The following is a 25,112-nucleotide window of genomic DNA, read 5'->3' on the forward strand; positions in this document are numbered from 1 at the left end:
GCCAATCTTAAAAAACTACATCACATAGTATTGCTCTTTCCCACTGTTCACAGTAGCAGGCATAAAAGAGGAATGCTACACAGCCTTCTGGAGCCTTGAATCACAGCTGCAATGAGACTATGAATCCCTCTTCTTCCTCTTGCATTTTATCAGAACTGACTCCACTCATTCACAGCTCTGCTGAATTAAGAATCAGTCCTAGTCCCAATATTTTATCCCATAGTTACACAGTTTTTTTCTACCAGACAGTACATATTTTGAGAACATGTACTGAAAATCTTATGCAGCTTTTAAAAATCCCCCAAACCAAATATGGTGCCTAATATAGGGTAGGTATTTGATAGTATCCTCTCTTTTTATTTAATGAATGAAAATACTTAGGTCACTAATTAAGTAGCTGATTCATCAAACTTCAAATACAAGCAAAACTATCTTACCCCTTCTGAAGTTTACAATTATGTATTTTCACAGACAAGTCATTTTTGTTTCTGCTATAGTCCACTTCTCCTATAAGGTTGATTCCAAAGATTTTGGTACATCTGATAGAAAAATATTTAGGCAAAAAGTTTACATATTTTTTCATTTGTAATGCATATGCTTTTTTCCATTAACAGCTTGTCTTAATCATCTTTGAATCACTAATGATTCCTGTAGTTTTTAGTATATAACATGCACGTAAATGTTTGTTGAATGATTAAGTTATTTTTAAATTACCATGAAGTTTGTTAGCAAATTATAATTAATGAAGAAAAGATCAAATGCAAAACATTTTAATAGGTTGTCAAATATACAGTTATTAGAATTATCTAAATATCACTTATAAAAATCAGTATATCACATTAGATGATTCTATAAAATAAAAACACAAATCACACATTGACAATAACCCCTGCAGTCCAAGAATACCCCCATCAATACTACAAATTACAAACACATTTTAAAAAAGAAAGACATTATTTAGACATTTAAGCCAAAGTAACTTTGACTACACTAAATACATTCATTCATCAAGTACAATAAATTTAGCATAGTCACTAATACAATTTTAGGTGCAATTTCACATGCTTTCATAAATCTTCCAGTACAGCTCCTTATAGTAAAGTGTCTTTGTGCACGCCAATTTCATTTATATGCAGGTGCATTACACATCATACTTGAAACTATTTCACTTCATAATTAAACTTGTTAACATGTATTGTAAGTGAACACCAGGCCAAAATTTAACCCCATGATGACAAAGTTTAACAACTAAAAGTTTTCAAAGTATTTCCTAATTTATTTAATCACATGAATGCTATTTCCTCTTATTAGACACTATCAACATAAGTAACAAGAATTTAAACATCAAAAAAAAATGGAGACTCCAACCTTCCTAAAATATTAACAAGCATTTTAAGTAACAATACTTCACTCTGTAAGTCAAAAAGTAATTTCATTTTCATTGCCAAATTTAAAATATCAATAATTTGAAGATGAGACTGAGGCCTAAAGTATTTGTACTACTTGTAAAACACAAATTTTAAAAATGTGCAGTAATTTGCTTGTGAATATGTAATGGAATGTTTTTCACAGTAATGTTCTGTTAAAACACTACTCTCAATGGGCAGCCTAAAAATAAACGTACCTTTACCGGCAAGAAAGTGAAAAATTAAGGCCTTTTTATCCTATCTATAATTGCTACCTGAACTCAGGAGTCAAATAGAGGTTATAATGCTGCTAAATATTATTTTTAACCTAATATATTGTCAGTTACTTTGTCTCCGCTCATTACCTTATCTCTACACAAATTCAAATGCCAGTTAACTTTATTATTGTTAAATGCATATTTTTCTGTATCTCTATTTTAATTAGGTCCCCAAACCCACCCCATCTAGACAGAATGCAGAAAATGGTTAGGGCTTTGCCTGATTGGTTCACAACTGTATATTCAGGGGCCGAAAATGCTTTATTCGGTAGACATCCACTAAGTATTTTTGAATGAATTAAGTAAAGCCCGGCCTCCATAGGCAACTCTACTTGTCTTCCCAAAGCACTGATAGACAATTGCTACCTCTTTACATGATTAAATTGACATTTTTTGAAGAAACTATAAAAATATTACAGGATGTAGTGGAAGGATAACTGAGGCTACAAACATCAAATCAAGATTAAAGGCACTGGATAAGGAAGATTATTACAAAGCATTGTAAACAATTTTAAGAGCAAATCAAGTTTTAAATTAACAAATGCCTAACTGCTAAAAGAGTACTAAAATGATGACAATGTTTTAAAAAGTGGACAAAATTTTTGCAATTTCACAAATAAAATTGTTTCATTCCATTTTCTTTCATCCTGTATTTTCTACAATATTCCAAATCCTAGAAACAAATGTCTTCAGTTGCATGAAAATAAAAATTACAACTGAAATATCTCTAAAAATTAATTTCTTTTTCTTAAGTTATATTAGGAATTTAATATACTGACATTATAGAGATAGTATGAAGAACATCGTCTTGGAAATCATAAAATAGTAGGTTACACTCAAAGTAAAAAAAAAAAGTTCTTATTCAGTTGAACATAACCTTAAGCCCCAAAATAGGAAATTGTAGTGTAAGAGGCATAGTAAGATCGTTCCAGACACATTAAACAAAGAATAATGAATACTGAGTTGAAAATACCAAGCTCCATGTTAGAGCCATTTTAATATACACATTTTCACAACTGTTTCTTGCAAAACTATTTAGATAAAATATTTAGCACTTATCAATTTTTAATTTATTTCAATCTATGCAACTTCCCACCCATATTAAAATATCAATTAGTGTAAATACTTCATTATAAAACTATTATCCAATTTAAATTTTTATTAGAGAAATGTATTATTCACTATCCACAATTTTTCAAAAGTCCTTTTCATGAGTGCATTCCATAAGAAATACACTAAAATCATTATTTATGTTTCCTAGGGGGGAAAAAAAACTATGATAATCCTATTAACTCAAACTATATCCTTATTATGCTTATTTCTTAAACATGTACATGTTTAAATATGCTTGGTAAATAGTGATCATTCTTCCCCACAGTGGTAAATTTCAGCATAATGTTAAATAACTGGGCTAGATAGTAAAATATTCACATGTAGATTACATAAATACTTACTCTGTGACATGTAAGGTTGACTAATAAAGTAACAGAAAATGGGTATTGGATAACAGTGATAAAAAAATGTAAACAGAATTAAATGTTAATCTCTTCCCTGAAAAACAAAAGATAAAAGCGCTTCTTGTTTTAGTAAAACAAAAGATGATCTACTGTATCAAAAAGGTAAGACACTGATTTTTACAAAACTGTATTTCCAAATATGGATAAAGAAAATCTGGAACAGCTGATTCACACTTTATTGAGCTAAAATGTGCAAAAAGTCTGGTAATACTTAAATTTATTAAATTCACTGTATATACGCTGATACCATCCCATACAAAAAAAGCCTCTTGTTAAGACTCAAAACTGTTAATTATCTGAGCTTAAGACTTATTGAACTACTGTCCGAGTAACAACAACAACAACAAAAGTCTATACTGTAGGAGAAAAAAAGTAAAATTAAAAAATTTTTTACTATTTACTAGGACTTGAAATTCATCCTCACAAAAAAAGCTACAGCCAATACTCATTTAGACAGTAGAGAAAAATATGAAGTCTCTATGAAAAATACTTATACTGACCCTAAGTAAAAAATTTAAAACAAATTTTGCTATAACAAAATGTATATGAATTTTAAAGTAATTCGGGTTTAATAGACTTACTAAGCATAGAATTCACAGAGCATTTGGTACTTCTGTTTGTGCTTAGGTATTTGCAAAGTACACTTAGAGAGGTTGGGAAAGTGAGATAAATATAAAAAAATTGTGATACTTTCCTCCATACCAAAAAAAAGCTGCTTAGAATTAAAACTTGAATTTCTAATTCTAGGGGAAAAAGAGAGGGCAAAAGTCCAACAGCCCACAAATCTAAAACATTTTCCAGGAATATGACAAAACTCTTAACTACTTAGCAGGGTTATTAGTGAATCAAAGTGCAAGTAATGCTTTCATAAATATCTAACATATTTGTAAATTTAATTTCAAAGTTTTAAATGTTTTCAAATAATAGTTATTTTTTAAAATGGTGATATATGTGAACCACATATAATACTTAAAAAAATCTAATTTTTCCAGGAAAAATGGCATCTCCGCCACCTATTACAAAAGTAAATCATAATCTCTCTCTGGAATAGGATATAAAAACATTTTGAGTAAGAGTGAAATAGAAGCATGGATTTAGATATGCACCAAATTCATAGTGATGCACTAATTTACACATAATATTTTTGGTAACACAATACTGGATGGTGTCCTTCACTACTTATTAGAATTCTGAGAATTCTAACATATATTTATACTAGTGCTGAACCAAATGGGGACATGAATTTTAAAAGAGAAAATTCTCAATAGCTATTTAAAGGAGAAATAAGACAAAGCTTCAATCATCTATGTTTTGAAGCTGCAGTTAGAGGAAACGGTATTTATATGGTTTACAACACCTTTCACAATGTAGTAAATATATATTCCAATTTTAAAAGAAAAACATTATGTTCCTGGCAAATAACTTCTCTTTTCTCCTAACCTTGGCAAGAATAATTATTAGTGACTCTAATTTCAAGATTTTTGTTGTTGTTGTTGAATTATCTTTCTTGTGAAGTATAATATATTGAAATAGGCATATAAATGGAAATTAAAGAGAAAATCTGCTTTTGGAATACAATGATTCTGAATTGCTTTATTAAGAAGCACCTTTTGATATGCTGGTCTGAACTTTTAATATAAAACCTAAACAGTACTTAACTGTTCTGAAGTAGAATTTTCTCCAGTTTTAATAACTTCATACATAGTAACACTAAGGACATCAACCTGTGCTCTCTAGATTTTTTAAAGTGTTCAAATAATTTAATGAGTTTAGATATGGCTCATTGTCAAGGTTGGGTGGATAGAGATTTCATGACAAATTGGCTACAGAAAGCTAAATAAACTCTTAATGACTGAATAATGGTTTGCATTTTGCTTGAGCCAAACAGATGTTTAAGCCATGTACCACCACATTCCCTGCTTAACATTCCTAAGTTTCTTTATTCTTCATAGTTTTCTAATGAACAAATAATTAGTTTTCCTGAGTAAGATTATAAAAAAGATAACCCTTCTACCAAAAGTATAAAGACAAAATGTAGACTCACAATACAAATTTTTTACATAGCTTTACAAGTGCAGAGATATCGACTGCTGCTCTTATGATTGCCCCATCCCTTAGAAGACTGCAGCAAAGGATTCAATTGTCTAAAATACTTTGCAGCACAGTAATTAAATGCTTCAGCCCATAAACATATCCCTCATCTATTGTGTTGCTAGGGAACACATGAGCAAAATCTATCATTCGCACTTCTGCTTCTGAAATCTCTTGGCAACCAGTGGGAAGATGATAGAAAACTTTTTCCAGTTGGGAAAGTACATTTCCATTTAAATGTTCCTGTGACATGCTTTTCCACCCATTGTCTTGCTCTATATTTTCAACTTCCAATGAAGTCTGACTGTGATGCTTTTTTGAACACATTTTTCTGTGACGAGCATACATCTTGGACAAGCTTTTGCCTACTGAAGCATCTATTTTCCCATTCTCTGTAGAATTTAACACATGAAAGTTATTATTGTACTCCAGGACATCTGCACCTGACAGTTGCCCTTTGGACAAAAACTTTTCTACCAAAGTTCTGTCATTTGATTTTGTAGTAGTTGGCCGAGATGAACCTTCATAAACAAACAGTAATGAACTTGCATAAAAGTTAAGCTGCTTCTGATTTTCAAACCACTGCAGAATATTCTCAACTTTCTGAATACTGGCAGCAACAGCATCTTTTCTTAAGCAGAATCCATTATGAAAAAACCTGGAAACTCCTATAAATAGGAAAATATTGGATTATAATGAAATTATGAACTCGCTATCACCTGGGAAGTGAATTCATCTTAGATAGAATTCTTCAACCTTTTCCCATCACCCCTTGCAATTAACTGAACAGGTAAAATTCTAGTCAGAGAAACTTGGACCTCAAACTTAATTTCTAGTGTGGAGGACTCTCTTACTAGAAAATGACACTTATGTAAAGTTAAATATGTAAAGTGAAATATACTACTTAGATTTAAAAAATTATTACACTAGGATTGGTAGTTTAGTTCTCTATATTCTCTTGAGGAACGTGATAAGATTTGCTTCATTTGCTAGTGTGAGGGATTTTTTAATAAGGTTATTTGTTTGTTAGAATCATACTCAAGAGCTAATCTAAAACCTAGGGTCAAATCACAGGCACTTGTAATAGCATCAACAGGGATCCCTGGGTGGCTGGGCAGTTTGGCACCTGCCTTTGGCCCAGGGCGCGATCCTGGAGTCCTGGGATCGAGTCCCGCATCGGGTTCCCGGCATGGAGCCTGCTTCTCCCTCTGCCTGTGTGTCTGCCTCTCTCTCTCTCTCTCTGTCTGTCATAAATTAATTAATTAATTAATTAATTAATCTTAAAAAAATTACCAACAGCCAAAATATCAAATAATGAACTATAATAAATCCTTTTGTTCTTAATAAAGTTGATTAAATCAGTCTTCACAAAAGTTAAGCTCTCTTTGGGGATCAACACTACTCCAGGTTGAATATGTTCTTCAAAATTGAGATTTTTAGATGTTTTAACCTATCAGATTATTAATAATCTTTTAAGATTATTTATGCTTATTTTATTATATTTGAGAATTTATGGGTATATATAATTTGATTTCTGCCCTTAAATAGTTTGTTCCTCCACTCTGGGACAGAAATTACTTATAAAAATATATTCATATTAGCCTGCAAAATATTTTAATAAAGAGCCAATTGAATATTATCCTGCTGTTGGTTAAGCAAACCAAGGCAAATACTGTTAAGATCACACAGTGTATGTTTGTTTTCTATATATAAAATAAAAATTTTTCTTCAAACTATTTACACTACACATAAACTCTTTCCCATCTTAGGCAAAGCTAAGAATAAGCGTTTAATAGAATAATATTTCCAGAAACCTATTAAGGTATTATTGTTTTTGTAATAGCTTGGTTATTTTAGAAGCATGTATGTTAACAGGCTTTATTTAAACTGCTTCTAAAGCCATTTATTTATTATGTAGTTGTAGAAACTTATAATACACAGTTAAACTACACATGGGACATTTCAATAAAAATACATTATATACAATAATACACATTTTAAAGTTCTCTTATGTAACAGTATACAGTTTTAATACACTATGATTTACATATTAGGATTTGAAGACAACTCTAGTTTAGGACTTGGACTGTATTACTGGTTCACTGATGTCCATTATTTTTTTTTTATGTATAACAATAAATAAGAAATGAACTAAATGTAAAAGAAAGCATTCATGGATCCATGGTTTTGGTGTATTACAAACCAGGGATTATGATTAATGCGATTTTATCAATTTAAGGGTTTTTTAGAGTTTACTTATGGATTGAATCACTATAACAAAGAAGAATTAAGATTGAAATTACTTTAGAATCATTTTGAAAACTGTGCAGTAATAGTATGGTTTTTCAATCCTTACCATCCTTTAGAGTTTCTTTTGTTAAACTTCTTCCATAGTGCTGGTTTTGTGTCTCATAGCTGTCAGAATGAACATGATAAACCTGTGAGAAAAAGCACTAAATATTAAAAACGAATAGTTCTCGGCTATATGAGATTTATACAGCGATGCAAGGATAGTAAAAGACAGGAAGATCTACACATATTTCATTCTAATGGATTTAAGAAGAAAAATATTGTATTGTATCATATCAATGGATGCTGAAAAGGCATTTAAAAATTTATATACTTGGGACACCTGGGTGGCTCAGCAGTTGAGCATCTGCCTTTGGCTCAGGGCATGATCCCAGTGTGGGGATTGAATCCCGCATCAGGCTCTGCGGGGAGCCTGCTTCTCCCTCAGCCTATGTCTCTGCCTCTGTGTCTCTCATGAAAAAATAAATAAAATCTTAAAAAAAAACATTATGGGGATCCCTGGGTGGTGCAGCGGTTTGGCTCCTGCCTTTGGCCCAGGGCGCGATCCTGGAGACCCGGGATCGAATCCCACGTCGGGCTCCCGGTGCATGGAGCCTGCTTCTCCCTCTGCCTGTGTCTCTGCCTCTCTCTCTGTGTGACTATCATAAATAAATAAAAAAAATTAAAAAAAAAACATTATGAAAGTAGAAAACAGATCCAACACATGGATGCTTAATGCACTTGAAAAAAACTGACATAAAATTATTTAAAAAAATGTATACCCTCTATTGATGAAAACTCTTTAAAAGGAGTTTAAGTGATGAATATTTCCAATATGAAAGAATTATCTATAACATTATCAATCCACCAACAGCTAGCCTCAAGTTTAGAAAAGGAAATAAGGAAGTATCTGTTCTAAAATATAAGAAGCTTTAAGAAAAAGTATTCTACCACAATTTTTTTTTATCATCTATCTAATATTGTTCTGGAATTTCTAGCAAATATAAACTGACAAGAGAAAGGGTATAATAATTTGGAAAGAAGGAGATAAAAATATTAATCTTTGTAGATAATGGTTGTATATTGGAAAATCAACTGAAAAATTAATCAAACAATAAGAACTTGAGTACAAACTGGTATACAGAAATAAGCTTTCATATATACAAATAACCAGTTAGAAAATGTAATGGCAGACCCCATTTACAAGTGCAACAACAAAGAAATAAAACATAGAGATAAACTAAGTAAGTATAAGTCTACATAAAGAGATCTTTAAAACATTCCTAAGACATACACACACACACTTAATGTTCTCAGAGAGGAAATTCAACATCATAAAAGAGATCAATTCTACTTAGTCAACAACTAAAATGTGATTATAACAAAACATCTTTTTTAAACCATATAAGCAAATTCTGAAGTTTATATTAAAAAATAAGAATAGGCAGGAAAAATCCAAATAAGAGTACTGAGGGAATAGCCTTGCCATCCTACTAGATACTAAAATATATTTTATTTATATTTTCCCACTTGATTGAAATATATGAGAAATAATTATATATTTTTAGTGTACATGATTATTTGCTATAACACTGTATAATGATTACTAAGATCAAGATAATTAACACATGCATCACTTCACAGTTAACTCATTTTTTGTGCATGTGTGGTGAGAAGGCTTAAGATCTACTCTCAGCCAATTTCAAATATACAGTACTATATTATTAACTATAGTCATCATGCTATATATAAGATCCTCAGAACTTATTCATCTTGTACCCTCCAACCTACATCTCCCCACTTTCCCCTCCTCTAAACCTCTAGGAGCCACCATTCTATTATTTCCATGAAATCAGCTTTTTTTCTTTAGTTCACTTATAAGTGGTACCACACATCATTTGTCTTTCTTTGTCTGGCTTATTGCACTTAGTATGGACCCTTCAGGTTCATCCACACTGTTGCACAGCAGGATTTCCTTCTTTCTTGTGGCTGAATAATATTCCATTGTGTGTATGTGTGTGTGTGTGTGTGTGTGTGTGTACACACCACATCTTCTTTATCCATTCATCTGTAAGTGACACAGGTTGTTTCCATATCTTGGCTATTGTTAATAATGCTGCAATAAACATTGGGAGTGCAGATATCTCCAAGATATATTGATTTCATTAAAACATATTTTTAGAATCAAATACATGAGAAGTTTGTATGTGATAACAGTACTTAAAATCAGTAGAAAAAGATGGATTATTTATTAAATAGCCATAGTGTGATTAGGTAGTGAACTGGAAAAAATAAGTTGTATTTAAACTTTATACCAGAATAAATTCCAAATACATCAAATATCAAAATGCACAAAATGAAATGATAAAAGTGTCCCCACAAAGATGGAAGACTCCTTGAATAACTGATATTAGGGAAAATATTTCCTACCAAAACTCAGAAACTCCCTTTATATACATTGTTTTTTAAAATGTTCATAGTGTTTTTGCCATGCAGAAATCAAAAGACAAGACACAGAGAAAAGGTATTTAAAATTTATATAATGAACAAAGGGCATGATTACTCTTATGGGAAAATGAACAAAGGATCTGAACAGTTCACATAACCCAATCAGCTCTCAAACATACCAGGAGCACAGCCCCTGCCCCAAACCATGAAAAATCATGTCTCAGACTTTGCCAAATGTCTTCCTGGAGCAAAACTCCCCCTGGTTCAAAACCACCACTCTATATATCAAGCAGACTGCCAATATCTACCAAAATATAAATGAATATAAGCCCAGCAATTCCCCTAGGAACTTGTCCCATAAATATGCTAGCATACTGGTGGAATGAGGTAGGCCTCTGTTTACTAATTTGTAATATTATTTAAAAATAGTGGGATCCCTGGGTGGCGCAGCGATTTAGCGCCTGCCTTTGGCCCAGGGCGCGATCCTGGAGACCCGGGATCGAATCCCATGTCAGGGTCCCGGTGCATGGAGCCTGCTTCTCCCTCTGCCTATGTCTCTGCCTCTCTCTCTCTCTCTCTCTCTTTCTCTGTGTGTGACTATCATAAATAATAAATAAAAATTAAAAAAAATAAAAATAAATAAAAATAAAAATAGCAAAAGACTGCAAAAACAATCAAAGGATTCATCAAAGGTAGTTAAATTGGGTAAAAAGGGTTAAATGATGATATAATAACAGGATATAAAACTGTGGAGACATCTTTATGATTTAAATAGGAAAAAAGTAAGACACAAAATCATGTTCAAAGTAGGTTTTATGATCAAAGAACACAATATATGCAGTATTTGTATATATTAAAAATATCTCTGGAAGGATACACCGGGGAAAATATATAGCATCCTATGTGTAAGGTGACTTCTCACTGTATATGTTTCTATACTTTTGGAATCTGAAGCATACAACAATGTATCTTCTTAAATATTAATATATTTTTAAGAGATTCATTTACTTATTTTTGAGAGAGAGAGTCTGTGCACAAGTGGAGGGAGGTACAGATGGAGAGAATCTCAAGCTAACTCCCTACTGAGCGCAGAGCCTGATCTGGGGCTCATTCTCATGACCCAGTCTTGGTCAGCAGCAAAGATATTTGTAAATCAGAAGATATACCCCAACTTTGAAAATATCTATATATGTAGCCAAAAAAATTTTTTTAAATCTACTTTTCTTTCTTTTTTTTTTTTTTTTTTAAATGGAAAGGAGAATTGGACAGGAGTAGGACAGACTAAGAACAAGACTTTTGAACAAGCAAAAGTTGGGGTGCCTGGCTGGCTCTCTCAGTGCGGCATGTGACTGACCTTTAATCTCAGGGTTGTGAGTTCAAGCCCCACATCAGACATGGAGCCTACTTAAAAACAAACAAAATGAAACACAAACAAAAATGAAAAACAAAACAACAAGAAACAAGCAAAAGCAAGTGCTAACCTTCCTGGATCATATTTCAATATATGAATTGAACTTAAAATGTCAGGAGCAAACAAATTCAAGTATCTTTAGCAAAACACCTAAAAAGATATACAGAGTCTGATCTTTAGACAATGCAATCAATACCAAAAGAGAAGAATCTTTTCCACAAGTAACTAGTAATCAGTGATTAAGAAAAGGTACTTCTCTCCAAAAAGTATTTCTTTGTCAAAACTTAAAGCTGTTGCCATAAATATACTGGAACATCTGAAAATTAAGTCATTTAAAATCTTAAATTATATGTTTTAAAGATATTTCAGGTAAGTTTCTATGAACTATATTTTAATTACTTTAGGCTAATAAATCCCTGTAATTACATAGGACTTGTTTTCAGAATCAATACAAAACTGGAAAATTAAACAAGAATGTATACAATAGTTAATCTATAAGGACACTACCTCAAAAATCAGTAAGTCCTAAAGCAAGTTACTGATATACTCACTTCTCTCAAGTCTGATACTTTAAGATACTATATACCCCACCTACCTACATACAGTATATTCCAGTCACCTTACATAAACTCCTGTTTCACAATATGGTCTTCTTCTCAGTTTTCTACCTATTAGAAACTTTCTCTTGTTGCCAGTTCAAAAGACAGGTATCCCCTGCTTTTCAAAAGTTTGTGTTATGCCACTTTACTTTTACAAAAGAACTACATTAATATCTGTTTTTGCTAGTCAAAAGAGATCAAAAGAGGATTTTCACTTCTATAAAGAAAAGCAAAAAGTGAAAATAGCATTTAATCAAATCTTTCATAGGAACACTCTACTTTCAGAGAGCAGGGAAAAACTGTACTATCTTTTCTAAAGTCACCCTATAACCTTCCTCTCTTGATTCCCTTGCTTTTATAGGGACTACTCTATTTCAACCTCTTTTGTAACAGATATTCCAATAACCCTTGTTATTAAATCAATGGTGAGTCTTTTTTTTAAGATTTCTTTTTCATATTTAAAGTCCTCTCTACACCCAGCATCCTGAAGCCAAAACTTGTATGCTCCACTAACTGAGCCATCCCGGTGCCTCAAAATTCATCTTTCTTTTTAAAGATTTTTTCTTTTTTAATTTCAATTTTAGCTAACAGACAATGAGATATTGGTTTCTGGAGTAGAATTCAGTGATTTATCACTTACAATACCCAGTGCCCACCACATCAAGTGTCCTCTATAATACCGATCACCGATCTATCCCATCCCCACCCACTTCCCTCCATCAATCCTCAGTTTGTTCTCTATCATTAAGAGTCTCTTCTGGCTTGCTTCCCTCTCTCCTTTTCCCCCCTCTTGCTATACATCTGTTTTCTTTCTTAAATTTCACGTAAGTGAGATTACATGGTATTTGTCTTTCTCTGACTTATTTCATTTAGTATAATACACGCTAGTTCCAACCACGTTGTTGCAAATGGCAAGATTTCATTTTTGAGTCTTATCATCTACACCATCTTGGGATCAATGTATAAATAAAGTATAATTACTGAAAGTTATTAAAAATAAAGAAACCCTAGGGGTGCCTGGATGGCTCAGTCAGTTAAGTGTCCAACTCTTGATTTCAGTTCAGGTCATGATCTCAGGGTTGTGAGACTGAGCCCTGTGTCAGGCTCTGGGCTGGGTGTGGAGCCTGCTTAAGATTCTCTCCCTCTTCCTTTGCCCCTCCCCCTGGCTCATTCACCCTCTCTCTCAAAAAAATGTTTTTAAATAAATAGAAAGATACTAAATCAGCACAGAAAATTGGCAAATTATTCTACCTACACAACTTCTTCTACTACTGGTTGAGCAGAACAGAAAAATATTTAAATGTATTTTAAATATTTGATATATTTGGTAAACTTCAGTCTAGTCAGTGACATCAAGGGATTTTTTGTTTTAAGGCAGACTTCCCTGGAGGGAAATTTTTACACTTTATAGAGTATTAATTCTAAAATTATCTAACTCTATTATTAGTCTATAAACCCACTATGACTAAAAAAGTCAAATTTACCACCTTCCAAAGAAATAAACTATTTGAGAAATTTAACTCTAACATTACTCTTATTAAAATTCAAGGTTTATCTTCCAATTTTAATATCCTAGAATTGTCTAAGCAAATCTATATTCACATCATTTTCATTTTTTAAAAATTTTTATTTATTTATTCATGGGAGACACATAGAAAGAGAGGCAGAGACACAGGCAGAGGGAGAAGTAGGTTCCATGCAGGGAACCCGATGTGGGACTCGATCCCCAGACTCCAGGATCACACCCTGAGCTGAAGGCAGATGTTTAACCCCAGGCGTCCCTCATTTTCATTTATCATCTCATACTTTAATCATAACCTTTCTCAGATAATTAAACAATATGTTAACTACTATGTAAAGGAAGTTACGAGAACAAAAATAACAGGAACACAAATTGATCCAGTATGATCCCCACTAAAATCCTAATTGGCATTTTTTGGCAGGAATTGACAATTACAACTTAATTCTAAAATGTATGTGTAAATTTAAAGATGATCCAAAATTAGCCAAAACAATCTTGAATAAAAGAAGAATAAAGTTAGAGCTGTTAAGATTTCTGATTTTAAAGCTTACTCCAAGGCTACATTAATAGACATTGTGGTTCTAAAAAAAAAAACAACTGCAAATCATACATTTGATAAGGGGTTAATATCCAAAATATATAAGGTACTCATAAAATTTAATAGAAAATATAAATTGGGTAGAGCTACTATGCAAAACAATATGGAGATTACTCAAAAAATTAAAAACAACTACCATATGATCCAGCAACTCTACTTCTGGGTATATGTTCAAGGAAACAAAAACAAAATATCGCAGAGATATCTGCGTCTCCATATTCACTGCAGCATTATTCACTATAGCCAAAATATGGAAACAACCTAAATGGCCACCAATAGATGAATGGATAAAGATATGGTGTACATATATACAACGGAATTATTATTCATTCATGAGAAAGAAAAAAATCCTGCCATTTGAAACAACTAGGGTGCACCTTAAGGGCATTATGCTACATAAAATAAGCCAGACAAAGAAAGACAAGTACTTCATGGCATCGCTTATGTGTGGAATCTCAAAAAAAAAAAAAAAAATCAAACTCATAGAAACAGAGTAAAAAAGTGGTTGCCAAGGGCTGGGAGGTGGGGAAATAGGGTAAAGTGAGTAAAAAGGTACAAACTTTCAGCAACAAGATGAATAAAGTCCTGAGGATCTAATGTAAAATAAGGTGACTATAGTTAATAACATTGTAGTGTATAACTGAGATTTGCTAAGAGAGTAGAATTTAAATGTTCTCACACAAGTAAAAGATAAATATGTGAGGTAATTGATGTGTTAATTAACTAGCTGGGCAGAATCCTTTTAAATGTCTATGCATATTGAATCACCATGATGTACACTTTAAATATCTAATAATTTTATAGGTCAATTATGCCTCAGTAAAGGTTAAATTTTTTTAAAATGTGATACTGGCATAAAGACATAATATGAATCAAAAACACAGAATTGAAAATCCAGAAATAAATTCTCACATTTATAGTTCACTTATTTTCAACAAGGGTGTCAAGACTATTTGATGAGGTCTTGAAAGAACGGCCTTTTCAACAAATGGTGCTGGGACAACTAGATATCCATATGCAAAAGAATTAAGTTTGTCGCCTTCCTCAAACCACACCCTCAAAATAAACTTAAAATGCATCACATAGCCCAATGTAAGAACTAAAACTATACAATCTTTAGAAGAAAAATAGGAGTAAATTTTCATTCCTTTGGGTAGGCAATGTTTCTTAGCTATAACACCAATGGCATAGGTAACAAAAGAAAATGAAAAAAATAAATTAGATTTCAAAATGAAAACTTCAAAGGAACTGTCAACAAAGTAAAAGAATGGGAGAAAATATTTGCAAATCATATATCTGATTAGGGATTTGTATAAAACTCATTAGTAAAAAGACAACCCAATTTAAAAATAGGCAAAGCATTGGAAAAAACATTTCTCCAAAGAGGATATACAAATAAGATCAATAAGCACATGAAAAGACGCTTAACATCATTAGCCATTAGGAAAATGTAAATCAAAAGCATAATGAGATACTACTTCACATCCATTAGGATGGCTATGGTTTAAAAAAAAAAAAAGGCAGTAACAAAGGCTGCACAAGGATGTGAAGAAATTAGAACCCTCATACATCACTGGCAGGAATGTAAAATGGTGCAGGAACTTTGGAAAAACACTACAGCAGTTTCTTAAAAGGCTAAACTTAAAACATAGGACCCATTAATTTCAAACTTAGAAATCTACCCAAAGGAAATAAAAACATATTCACATGTAAAAACTTGTGCATGCATGTTCATAAAAGCATTAATAATAGCCAGAAAGTGAAAACAAACCCAATGTCTATCAATAAATGAATGGATAGGGACTTTCAGCAAGATGGCGGAAGAGTGGGAGACCTCATTTAATCTAGCCCCTTCAATTTATTTAAAGAACTATCAAAGTATTCTGAGCACCCATGAATTCACCTTGGGATATAAGAAAAGAGTCTCTGGAACTTTACAAGTAAAAAAGCAACCACTTTTTGCAAGGTAGGAGGTGTGGGGAAGAGAATCTGAGAGAAAATAGGGGAAAATAAATGGAGGGGAGAGCCTCTCTAAGCTGTATATAGCCCAGGAAGGCAAAATTGAAACCTTGAGAAAGTTGCTTTAGTGAGAGACATCCCTGGTGCTCTGGTGGTGAAACGGGAAGAATTCGGGGGGCGGGGTGGTGGTGGTGAAGGACAGTGTGGTCTCAGGACCCTAGAGTCACAGAATTAACGGGGGTTCCTGAGATGGTGGAGTTCCCAAGCAGTGGAGCAGTGATACTGGTTAGGATCAGCAAATCCAGGGGAGGCTCTCAACTTGGGTTAGCCATAGACTTCAAGCCCAGCAGGACGATCAGGGGACTATCTCTACCCCGGGAATCTGCAAAGGACTGGAATGCAGGCACCCTCCACCTCCCCAAAGGGAGAGGGTAAACACAGGATCCTGACAGGTGGCCTCAGTGCCAGCACCCTACATAGTGCCATGGGGTGGGATACTCTGACTTCCCAGGGGAGGATCAGTGTGGGCACATACAGCCGCCCCAGTTAAAAATGAGGACCTTTTGTCCCTGAGGGTTTGCTGAGGAGCCGGGCTGGAGATCAAGGTGCAGCCATTTTTGTTTGGATTCTCTAAAGAGGCAAGGAAAACCTTCAGGAATCAAAAACACACAGGATCAGCTTACGCTGAGCCACACCTCCTGGCAAGGGGTTGTGCAACTCCAACCAGGCAAAGACATCTGAGAAACCAGGCAGCAGGCCCCTCCCCCAGAAGATCAACTGGAAAGAACAGGTGCACAGCAAATTTACAATTGCCACAAGACTGTAAAACTCTAGCACTAGGAGAAAAGCGGTTATAGAATGAATATATAGAATGAAGCTTTTTTTCTCATGATTTGTTTATCTCTCAATTAAAATTTTTTCCATTTTTTCCTTTTCAAATAGTTTCTTATTTTAAAAACTGTTTTTTAAATCTTTTTTTAACTTTCTTTTTTTATACTTACACTTCATAGATACTTCATTTTTGGCTTCCTTTCATTCTGTTCAATTTTATTTTTGTATATATATAGGTTTTGCTTTCCAATTTTGGGAAATATTGTCTTCAAGCACACAAACCAATACACATTTAGGAACAAGTGGATCACTGTGTTTTGTCCACCCTGTGAGATTATATTCTCTTTTCCTCCCTCTTTTTTCTTTTGCTTTTTCTTTGTTTTTCAGTTTTGCTTTCTGACCTCATTGGATTTGTCTAGTGTGTATTTTCCTTGGGTTGTGGTTGATATTTTTTAATCTGTTCACTTGTTCATCCACAATTCTCTGGACAAAATGACAAGAAGGAGGAAATCACAACAAAAGAAAAAACGAGAGGTAATACTATCTGCTGCAGATCTAATTGATATGGATTTTTTTGTATATTTTTTATTGGAGTTTGATTGCCAACATATAGCATAACACCCAGTGTTCATCCCATCAAGTGCCCCCCTCAGTGCCCATCACCCAGCCACCCGATCCCCCTGCCCACCTCCCTTTCCACTACCCCTTGTTCATTTCCCAGAGTTAGAAGTCTTTCATGTTGTCATCCTAATATTTCCCACTCATTTTCTCTCCTTTCCCCTTGATTTCCTTTCACTATTTTAATATCCCCCAAATGAATGAGACCATACAATATTTGTCTTTCTCTGATTGATTTACTTCACCCCGTATAATACCCTCTAGTTCCATCCACGTTGAAGCAAATGGTGGGTATTTGTCATTTCTAATGGCTGAGTAATATTCCATTGTATATATATATACCACATCTTTTGCTGCAGATCTAATTGATACGGATTTTTTTGTATATTTTTTATTGGAGTTCAATTTGCCAACATATAGCATAACACCCAATGCTCATCCTGTCAAGTGCCCCCCTCAGTGCCCGTCACCCACTCACCCCCACCCCCTGCCCACCTCCCTTTCTACCATCCCTTGTTGGTTTCCCAGAGTTAGAAGTCTCTCATGCTCTGCCTCCCTTTCTGATATTTCCCACTCATTTTTCTCCTTTCCCCTTTATTCCCTTTCACTATTTTTTATATTCCCCAAATGAATGAGACCACATAATGTTTGTCCTTCTCCGATTGACTTATTTCACTCAGCATAATACCCTCTAGTTCCATCCACGTCGAAGCAAATGGTGGGTATTTATCGTTTCTAATGGCTGAGTAATATTCCATTGTTATACATAGACCACATCTTCTTTATCCATTCATCTTTCGATGGACACCGAGGCTCCTTCCACAGTATGGCTATTGTGGACATTGCTGCTATAAACTTTGGGGTGAGAGGTCCTGCCGTTTCACTGCATCTGTATCTTTGGGGTAAATCCCCAGCAGTGCAATTGCTGGATCATAGGGCAGATCTATTTTTAACTCTTTGAGGAACCTCCACACAGTTTTCCAGAGTGGCTGCACCAGTTCACATTCCCACCAACAGTGCAAGAGGGTTCCCCTTTCTCCACATCCTCTCCAACATTTGTTGTTTCCTGTCTTGTTAATTTTCACCATTCTCACTGGCGTGAGGTCGTATCTCATTGTGATTTTGATTTGTATTTCCCAGATGGCAAGTGATGCGGGGCATATTCTCATGTGCTTGTTGGCCATGTGTATGTCTTCTTTGGTGAAATTTCTGTTCATATCTTTTGCCCATTTCATGATTGGATTGTTTCTTTGCTGTTGAGTTTAATAAGTTCTTTATAGATCTTGGATACCAGCCCTTTATCTGAGATGTCATTTGCAAATATCTTCTCCCATTCTGTGTTTTTTAGTTTTGTTGACTGTTTCTTTTGCTGTGCAGAAGATTTTTATCTTAAGTCCCAATGGTTCATTTTTGCTTTTGTTTCCCTTGCCTTCATAGATGTATCTTGGAAGAAGTTGCTGTGGCCAAGTTCAAAAAGGGTGTTGCCTGTGTTTTGAGTTTATCTTTGTGTATGGTATAAGAGAATGGTCTAGTTTCATTCTTCTACACATGGCTGTTCAATTTTCCAAGCACCAATAATTGAAGAGACTGTCCTTTTTCTAGTGGATAGTCTTTCCTGCTTTGTCGAATATTAGTTGACCATTAAGTTGAGCGCCCATTTCAAGGTTCTCTATTCTGTTCCATATCTATGTGTCTGCTTCTGTGCCTGTACCATACTGTCTTGATGATCACAGCTTTGTAGTACAACTTGAAATCCAGCATTGTGATGCCCCAGGCTCTGTTTTTTTTCAATATTCCCCTGGCTATTCCAGGTCTTTTCTGATTCCACACAAATCACAGGATGATTTCTTCCAACTCTCTGAAGAAAATACATGGTATTTTGATAGAGATTGCATTAAATGTGTAAATTTCCCTGGGTAGCATTGACATTTTCACACTATTAATTCTGCCAATCCATGAGCATGGAATATTTTTCCATCTCTTTGTGTCCTCCTTAATTTCTTTCAGAAGTGTTCTATAGTTTTTAGGGTATAGATCCTTTACCTCTTTGGTTAGGTTTATTCCTAGATATCTTATGCTTTTGAGTGCAATTGTAAATGGGAATGATTCCTTAATTTCTCTTTCTTCAGTTTGTTAGTGTATAGAAATGTCAATGATTTCAGGGCATTGATTTTGTATCCTGCCACGCTACCGAATTGCTGTATGAGTTCTAGCAATCTTGGGATGGAGTGTTTTGGGTTTTCTATATACAGTATTATGTCATCTGCAAAGAGGGAGAGTTTGACTTCTTCTTTGCCCATTTGAATGCTTTTATTTCTTTTTGTTGCCTGATTGCTGAGGCTAGGACTTCTAGTACTATGTTGAATAGCAGTGGTGAGAGTGGACATCCCTGTCATGTTCCTGATCTTAGGGGAAAGGCTCCCAATGTTTCCCCATTGAGAATGATATTTGCTGTGGGCTTTACATAGATGGCTTTTAAGATACTGAGGAATGTTCCCTCTATCCCTACACTCTGAAGATTTTTTATCAGGAATGGATGCTGTATTTTGTCAAATGCTTTCTCTGCATCTATTGAGAGGATCATATGGTTCTTGTTTTTTCTCTTGTTGATATGATCTATCACATTGATTGTTTTACGAGTGTTGAACCAGCCTTGCATCCCAGGGATAAATCCCACTTGGTCATGGTGAATAATCTTCTTAATCCTACTGGCAAGTATCTTGTTGAGAATTTTTGCATCTGTATTCATAAGGGATATTGGTCTATACTTCTCTTTTTTTGGTGGGGTCTTTGTTTGGTTTTGGAATTAAGGTGATGCTGACCTCATAAAATGGAGTTTGGATATATTCTGTCCCTTTCTGTCTTTCAGAACAGCTTTAGTAGAATAGGTATTGTTTCTTTCTTAAACGTTTGATAGAATTCCCCTGGGAAGCCATTGGGCCCTGGACTTCTGTGTCTTGGGAGGCTTTTGATGACTGCTTCATTTCCTCCCTGGTTATTGGCCCATTCAGGTTTTCTATTTCTTCCTGCTTCAGCTTTGGTAATATGTGGTTTTCCAGAAATGTGTCCATTTCTTCTAGATTGACTAATTTATTGGCGTATAGCTGCTCATAATATGTTTTTAAAATTGTTTGTATTTCCTTGGTATTGGTTGTGATCTCTCCTTTTTCATTTGTGATTTTATTAATTTGAGTCTTTTCTCTTGTTTTTAATAAGGCTGACTAATGGTTTATCTATCTTATTAACTATTTCAAAAAACCAACTCCTGGTTTTGTTGATCTGTTCTACAGTTCTTCTGGTCTCTATTTCATTGAGTTCTGCTTGAATATTTATTAACTCTCTTCTTTTGTTGGGTGTAGGTTTTATTTGTTCTTTCTTCAGTTCCTTTAGGTGCGAGGTTAGCTTGTGTATTTGAGTTTTTTCCAATTTTTTGAGGGATGCTTGTATTGCGATGTATTTTCCTCTCAGGACTGCTTTCACTGTATCCCAAAGATTTCGAATGGTTGTATCTTCATTCTCATTAGTCTCCATGAAACTTTTTAATTCTTCTCTAATTTCCTGGTTGACCCTTTCATCTTTTAGCAGGATGATCTTTAACCTCCACGCATTTGAGTTTCTTCCAAATTTCTTCTTGTGATTGAGTTCAAGTTTCAAAGCATTATGGTCTGAAAATATGCAGGGAACAATCCCAATCTTTTGGTATCAATTGAGAAGTGATTTGTGACCCAGTATGTGGTCTATTCTAGAGAAAGTTCCGTGTGCACTGGAGAAGAATGTGCATTCAGTGCATTCGGATGTAAAGTTCTGTATATATCTGTGAAATCCACCTGGTCCAGTGTATCATTTAAAGCTCTTGTTTCTTTGGAGATGTTGTGCTTAGAGGATCTGTCATTTGCAGAAAGCACCGTGTTGAAGTCTCCCAGTATTAGTGTATTATTATCTAAGTTTGTCTTTACTTTGGTTATTAATTGATTGATATACTTGGCAGCTCCCATATTAGGGGCATAAATATTCATGATTGTTAGGTCCTCTTGTTGGATAGATCCTTTAAGTATGATATAGTGTCGCTCTTCACCTCTTACTATAGTCTTTAGGATAAACTTTAATTTATCTGATATGAGGATTCTACCCCTGCTTTCTTTTGAGGACCATTTGAATGGTAAATTGTTCTCCAACCTTTCATTTTCGGGCTGGAGGTATCCTTAGGTCTCAAATGAGTCTCCTGTAGACAGCAAATAGATTGGTCTTGCTTTTTTATCCAGTCCAATACCCTGCATCTTTTGATGGGATCGTTTAGCCCATTCATGTTCAGAGTTACTATTGAAAGATATGAATTTAGTGTCATCATAATAGTCCCTGTTGTTGTGGATTATTTCTTTGGGCTGGTTTGGTGGTCACATATTCTTTCAGTTTCTGTCTATCTTGGAAGCTCTTTCTCTTTCCTCCTACTCTGAATGAGAGCCTGCTGGATAAAGTATTCTTGGCCGCATGTTCTTCTCATTTAGGACCCTGAATATATAGTGCCAGCCCTTTTCTGGCCTGCCAGGTCTCTGTGCAGAGGTCTGCTGTTAATCTAATATTTCTCCCCATATAAGTTAGAGATCTTTTGTCTCTTGCTGCTTCAAGGATTTTCTCTTTATCTTTGGAATTTGCAAGTTTCACTATTAAATGTCGAGGTGTTGAACGGTTTTTATTGATTTTAGGGGGGGACCTCTCTATCTCTTGTATCTGAATGCCTGTTTCCCTGACTAAATTAGGGAAGTTCTCAGCTATGATTATGTTCAAATATGCTTTCTGGCCACTGTACCTCTTGGCACCCTCTGGAACTCCAATTATATATAGATTTTTCCTTCTGAGGCTGTCATTTATTTCCCTTAACCTTTCCTCATGATCTTTTGTTTTTCTCTTTTCTCCTCAGCTTCCTTCCTTGTCATCAACTAGTCTTCTATGTCACTCACTCTCTTCTACCTCATTAACCCTCGTCGTTAGGACCAAACTAGGACTAATCCTAGTTTGGATTGCATCTCATTTAACTGATTTTTAATTTCAGCCTGATTAGATCTAACTTCTGCAGTCGTGAAGTCTCTTGAATCCTTTATGCTTTTTCCAGAGCCACCAGTAGCTTTATAATTGTGCTTCTGAATTGGCTTTCTGACATCGAATTGTAAATCAAATTCTGTACCTCTGTGGCAGAGTACTGTTTCTGATTCTTTCTTCTGTGGTGAATTTTTCTTTCTAGTCATTTTGCTCAGTGCAGAGTGGCTGTATGAGTGGCCTGTGTCAAGAATATCAACCACGACCTAAGTAAATTTCACCCTAGATAATTCTGCTGAGGTCAGAGACCAGAAATTGAAAACAAAGATCAGAACAAAATAAAAGGACCATTAAAGTGAAAAACAAATTTTGAAACAAAGTGGTAAAAAATAAAAGGCCAGGAATCCTAAAGAAGAAGAGAGAAAAAAAAGAAAGAAAAGAAAAAAGAAAAAACAAGGAGAAGAAACCAAAGGGGGTTGCTGGGAGATGCTGGTGGTGATGAATTTGTAGTGGAGGGAGAATGTAGTCTATCAGAAGGGTTCTAGAGGGTGATCCTATTGTTTCTGAGTATATTAAGTTCTGTATGTTAGAAAATGCTCAGTCCCAAATTTATATAAACCAGAAATACTTGTAGAGGGCCCTAACAATGACCACCAAAACATAAATGAGATAAAAGAGAGGGGCAGAATGGGAATGAGGAATCTCACAGAATGAAACAGCACCGTACACCACTTGGTCTGGGTGCATGCTGATCATGTTTTAGAAGGTATTAACTTCTGCCCTTGTAGAACAAAATGAGGTAGAGAAAACAACACAAAACAGAAAAAACAGATCTTGTATATCTCTCAAAATTAAGTTGATTATTTTGAAGGGAACCTAGAATTGGAAAATATATCTAGGACCTGTAATTATAGAAATATGAAAGTCAAAAAGGAAGAATCTTAAAAATGAAGAGGTGGTAAAATGTTGTAGTTAATGTCAGAAAAGAGAAAAAAATGGAAATTAACAGTCTCATATAAAACCGAGTTGTACTGGAAAAAGGAAGAAAAAAAAAGGGAGTGCCCTCTGGTTCTGTATACTGTAAATCCCTCGACTTCCTCTAGAGCTTTCCAGGGCTGCTTGGTCAAGAACGTGCTCTTCCCCTGTCCTTCCAGCTGGTCTTCTGGGGGAGGGGCCTGCTGTGCTGACTCTCAGGTATGTGTACCTGGGGGAGCTGCCTCGCCCCCACTGGGTGCCAGGCTCAGTGGGAGCTGTTTATTACCCCATGAATCCTCTGTTCCTTGGTGGCCCTGCCTCTCCCAGGCATAAGGTGACACAAGGAGGAACAACAACACTGGTGGTTGCCAGATCTCCAGCCCTGGAGTCAGCTCCCCCAGTAACTACTGCAGTCTCTGAGTCTGCACTGGCCTAGATGGTCCCGGGGCGGCGTGGGTGTGCTGATCTGCACAGGTAAGTCCTCGCTGTCCTGTGCCCTCCCCGCCTCCTTCTGTCCTGGGGGGAGTGCTGGATCGCTAGCTTTGTCCACCCAGCACCCTGGGATCTGGGACCTGTCCAGCTGGAATCACGCTCTGGGGCCGGGGCTCCCAAAGGCAGCAGGGTGCAGACCCCTCCATCTGGAGCCCCCACCTGACCCACCGGTTTATCCCCAAGGCCCTGCCAGGTGTGCTCCAGCCCTTTACTGAGATTGGCCCACAGTCTGTGGCACGCTTTCACATGGGTGCCCTTCCTCTATTAGTGACTGGAGGCTCCACTGCCCCTCCTACGATTCTGCTCGATTTCCCGGCTAAGTGCCTTTCCATCCAGGAAGAATCTGGTGCGGCTTTTTTTAAAGTTCCTGCTTTTCTGGGACTGGGCTTTCCTGTCCTGGGAAGCTTTTGCCAGCCGGCCTTAGCCGGGCACGACACGTGGGCCCTCCCCCACTTGATTCTTTTTAATTTTTTTCCCCTGCTTTCCTACCTTGCTAAAAGTGAAAACCCTTCTCTCTGTAGCATTCCAGCTGTTCTCTCTTTAAATCTCAGGTCGAATTCGTAGGTTTTCAGGATGACTTGAAAGTAATCTAGGTAAGTTGGTGGGCCCAGGTGAGTTGAGGCACCTACTCCTCTGCCATCTTGCCCTCCTCCTCCTGATACAGATTTAAGTAAAATGTCAGAGATGGAATTCAGGATAACAATTAGAAAGTTACTAGCTGGGCTTGAAAAAAGCATAAAAGACTCTAGAGAATCACTTACTGGAGAAATGAGATCTAATCAGGGCAAAATTAAAAATACTCTAACTGAGGTGCAATCTAAATGGGACACTCTAACGGCTAGGATAAATGAGGCAGAAGAGAGAAAAAATGACATAGAAGACAAGTTGATAGAAAGGAAGGAACCTGTGGAAAAGAGAAAAAAAAAAAAAAAACAACAACTAACAGCTCATGAGGAGAGGCTTTGAGATAGCAGTGATGCCATGAAAAGAACCGACATCAGAATTATTGCAGTGCCTGAGGGTGGAGAGAGGGGGAGGGAGGGA

The 25,112-nt window shown here is 35.4% G+C and overlaps 1 protein-coding gene across 1 annotated transcript in view; it reads right to left on the reverse strand.

Annotated features, from left to right (window-relative positions):
- Nucleotides 1-754: 754 nt before the first annotated feature.
- IPMK (inositol polyphosphate multikinase) overlaps nucleotides 755-25,112 on the reverse strand; it is a 60,620-nt gene continuing 36,262 nt past the window's right edge. The window contains exons 5-6 of the mRNA XM_077894575.1: nucleotides 7,649-7,730; nucleotides 755-5,960 (exon numbers count right to left, since the gene is read on the reverse strand). Of these exons, the coding sequence (XP_077750701.1) occupies nucleotides 5,338-5,960; nucleotides 7,649-7,730 (705 nt within the window). The 3' untranslated portion in view covers nucleotides 755-5,337. The remainder of the gene's footprint in view (nucleotides 5,961-7,648; nucleotides 7,731-25,112) is intronic.

The sequence above is a fragment of the Canis aureus genome, chromosome 4, assembly GCF_053574225.1.
Source record: "Canis aureus isolate CA01 chromosome 4, VMU_Caureus_v.1.0, whole genome shotgun sequence".
NCBI lineage: Eukaryota > Metazoa > Chordata > Mammalia > Carnivora > Canidae > Canis > Canis aureus.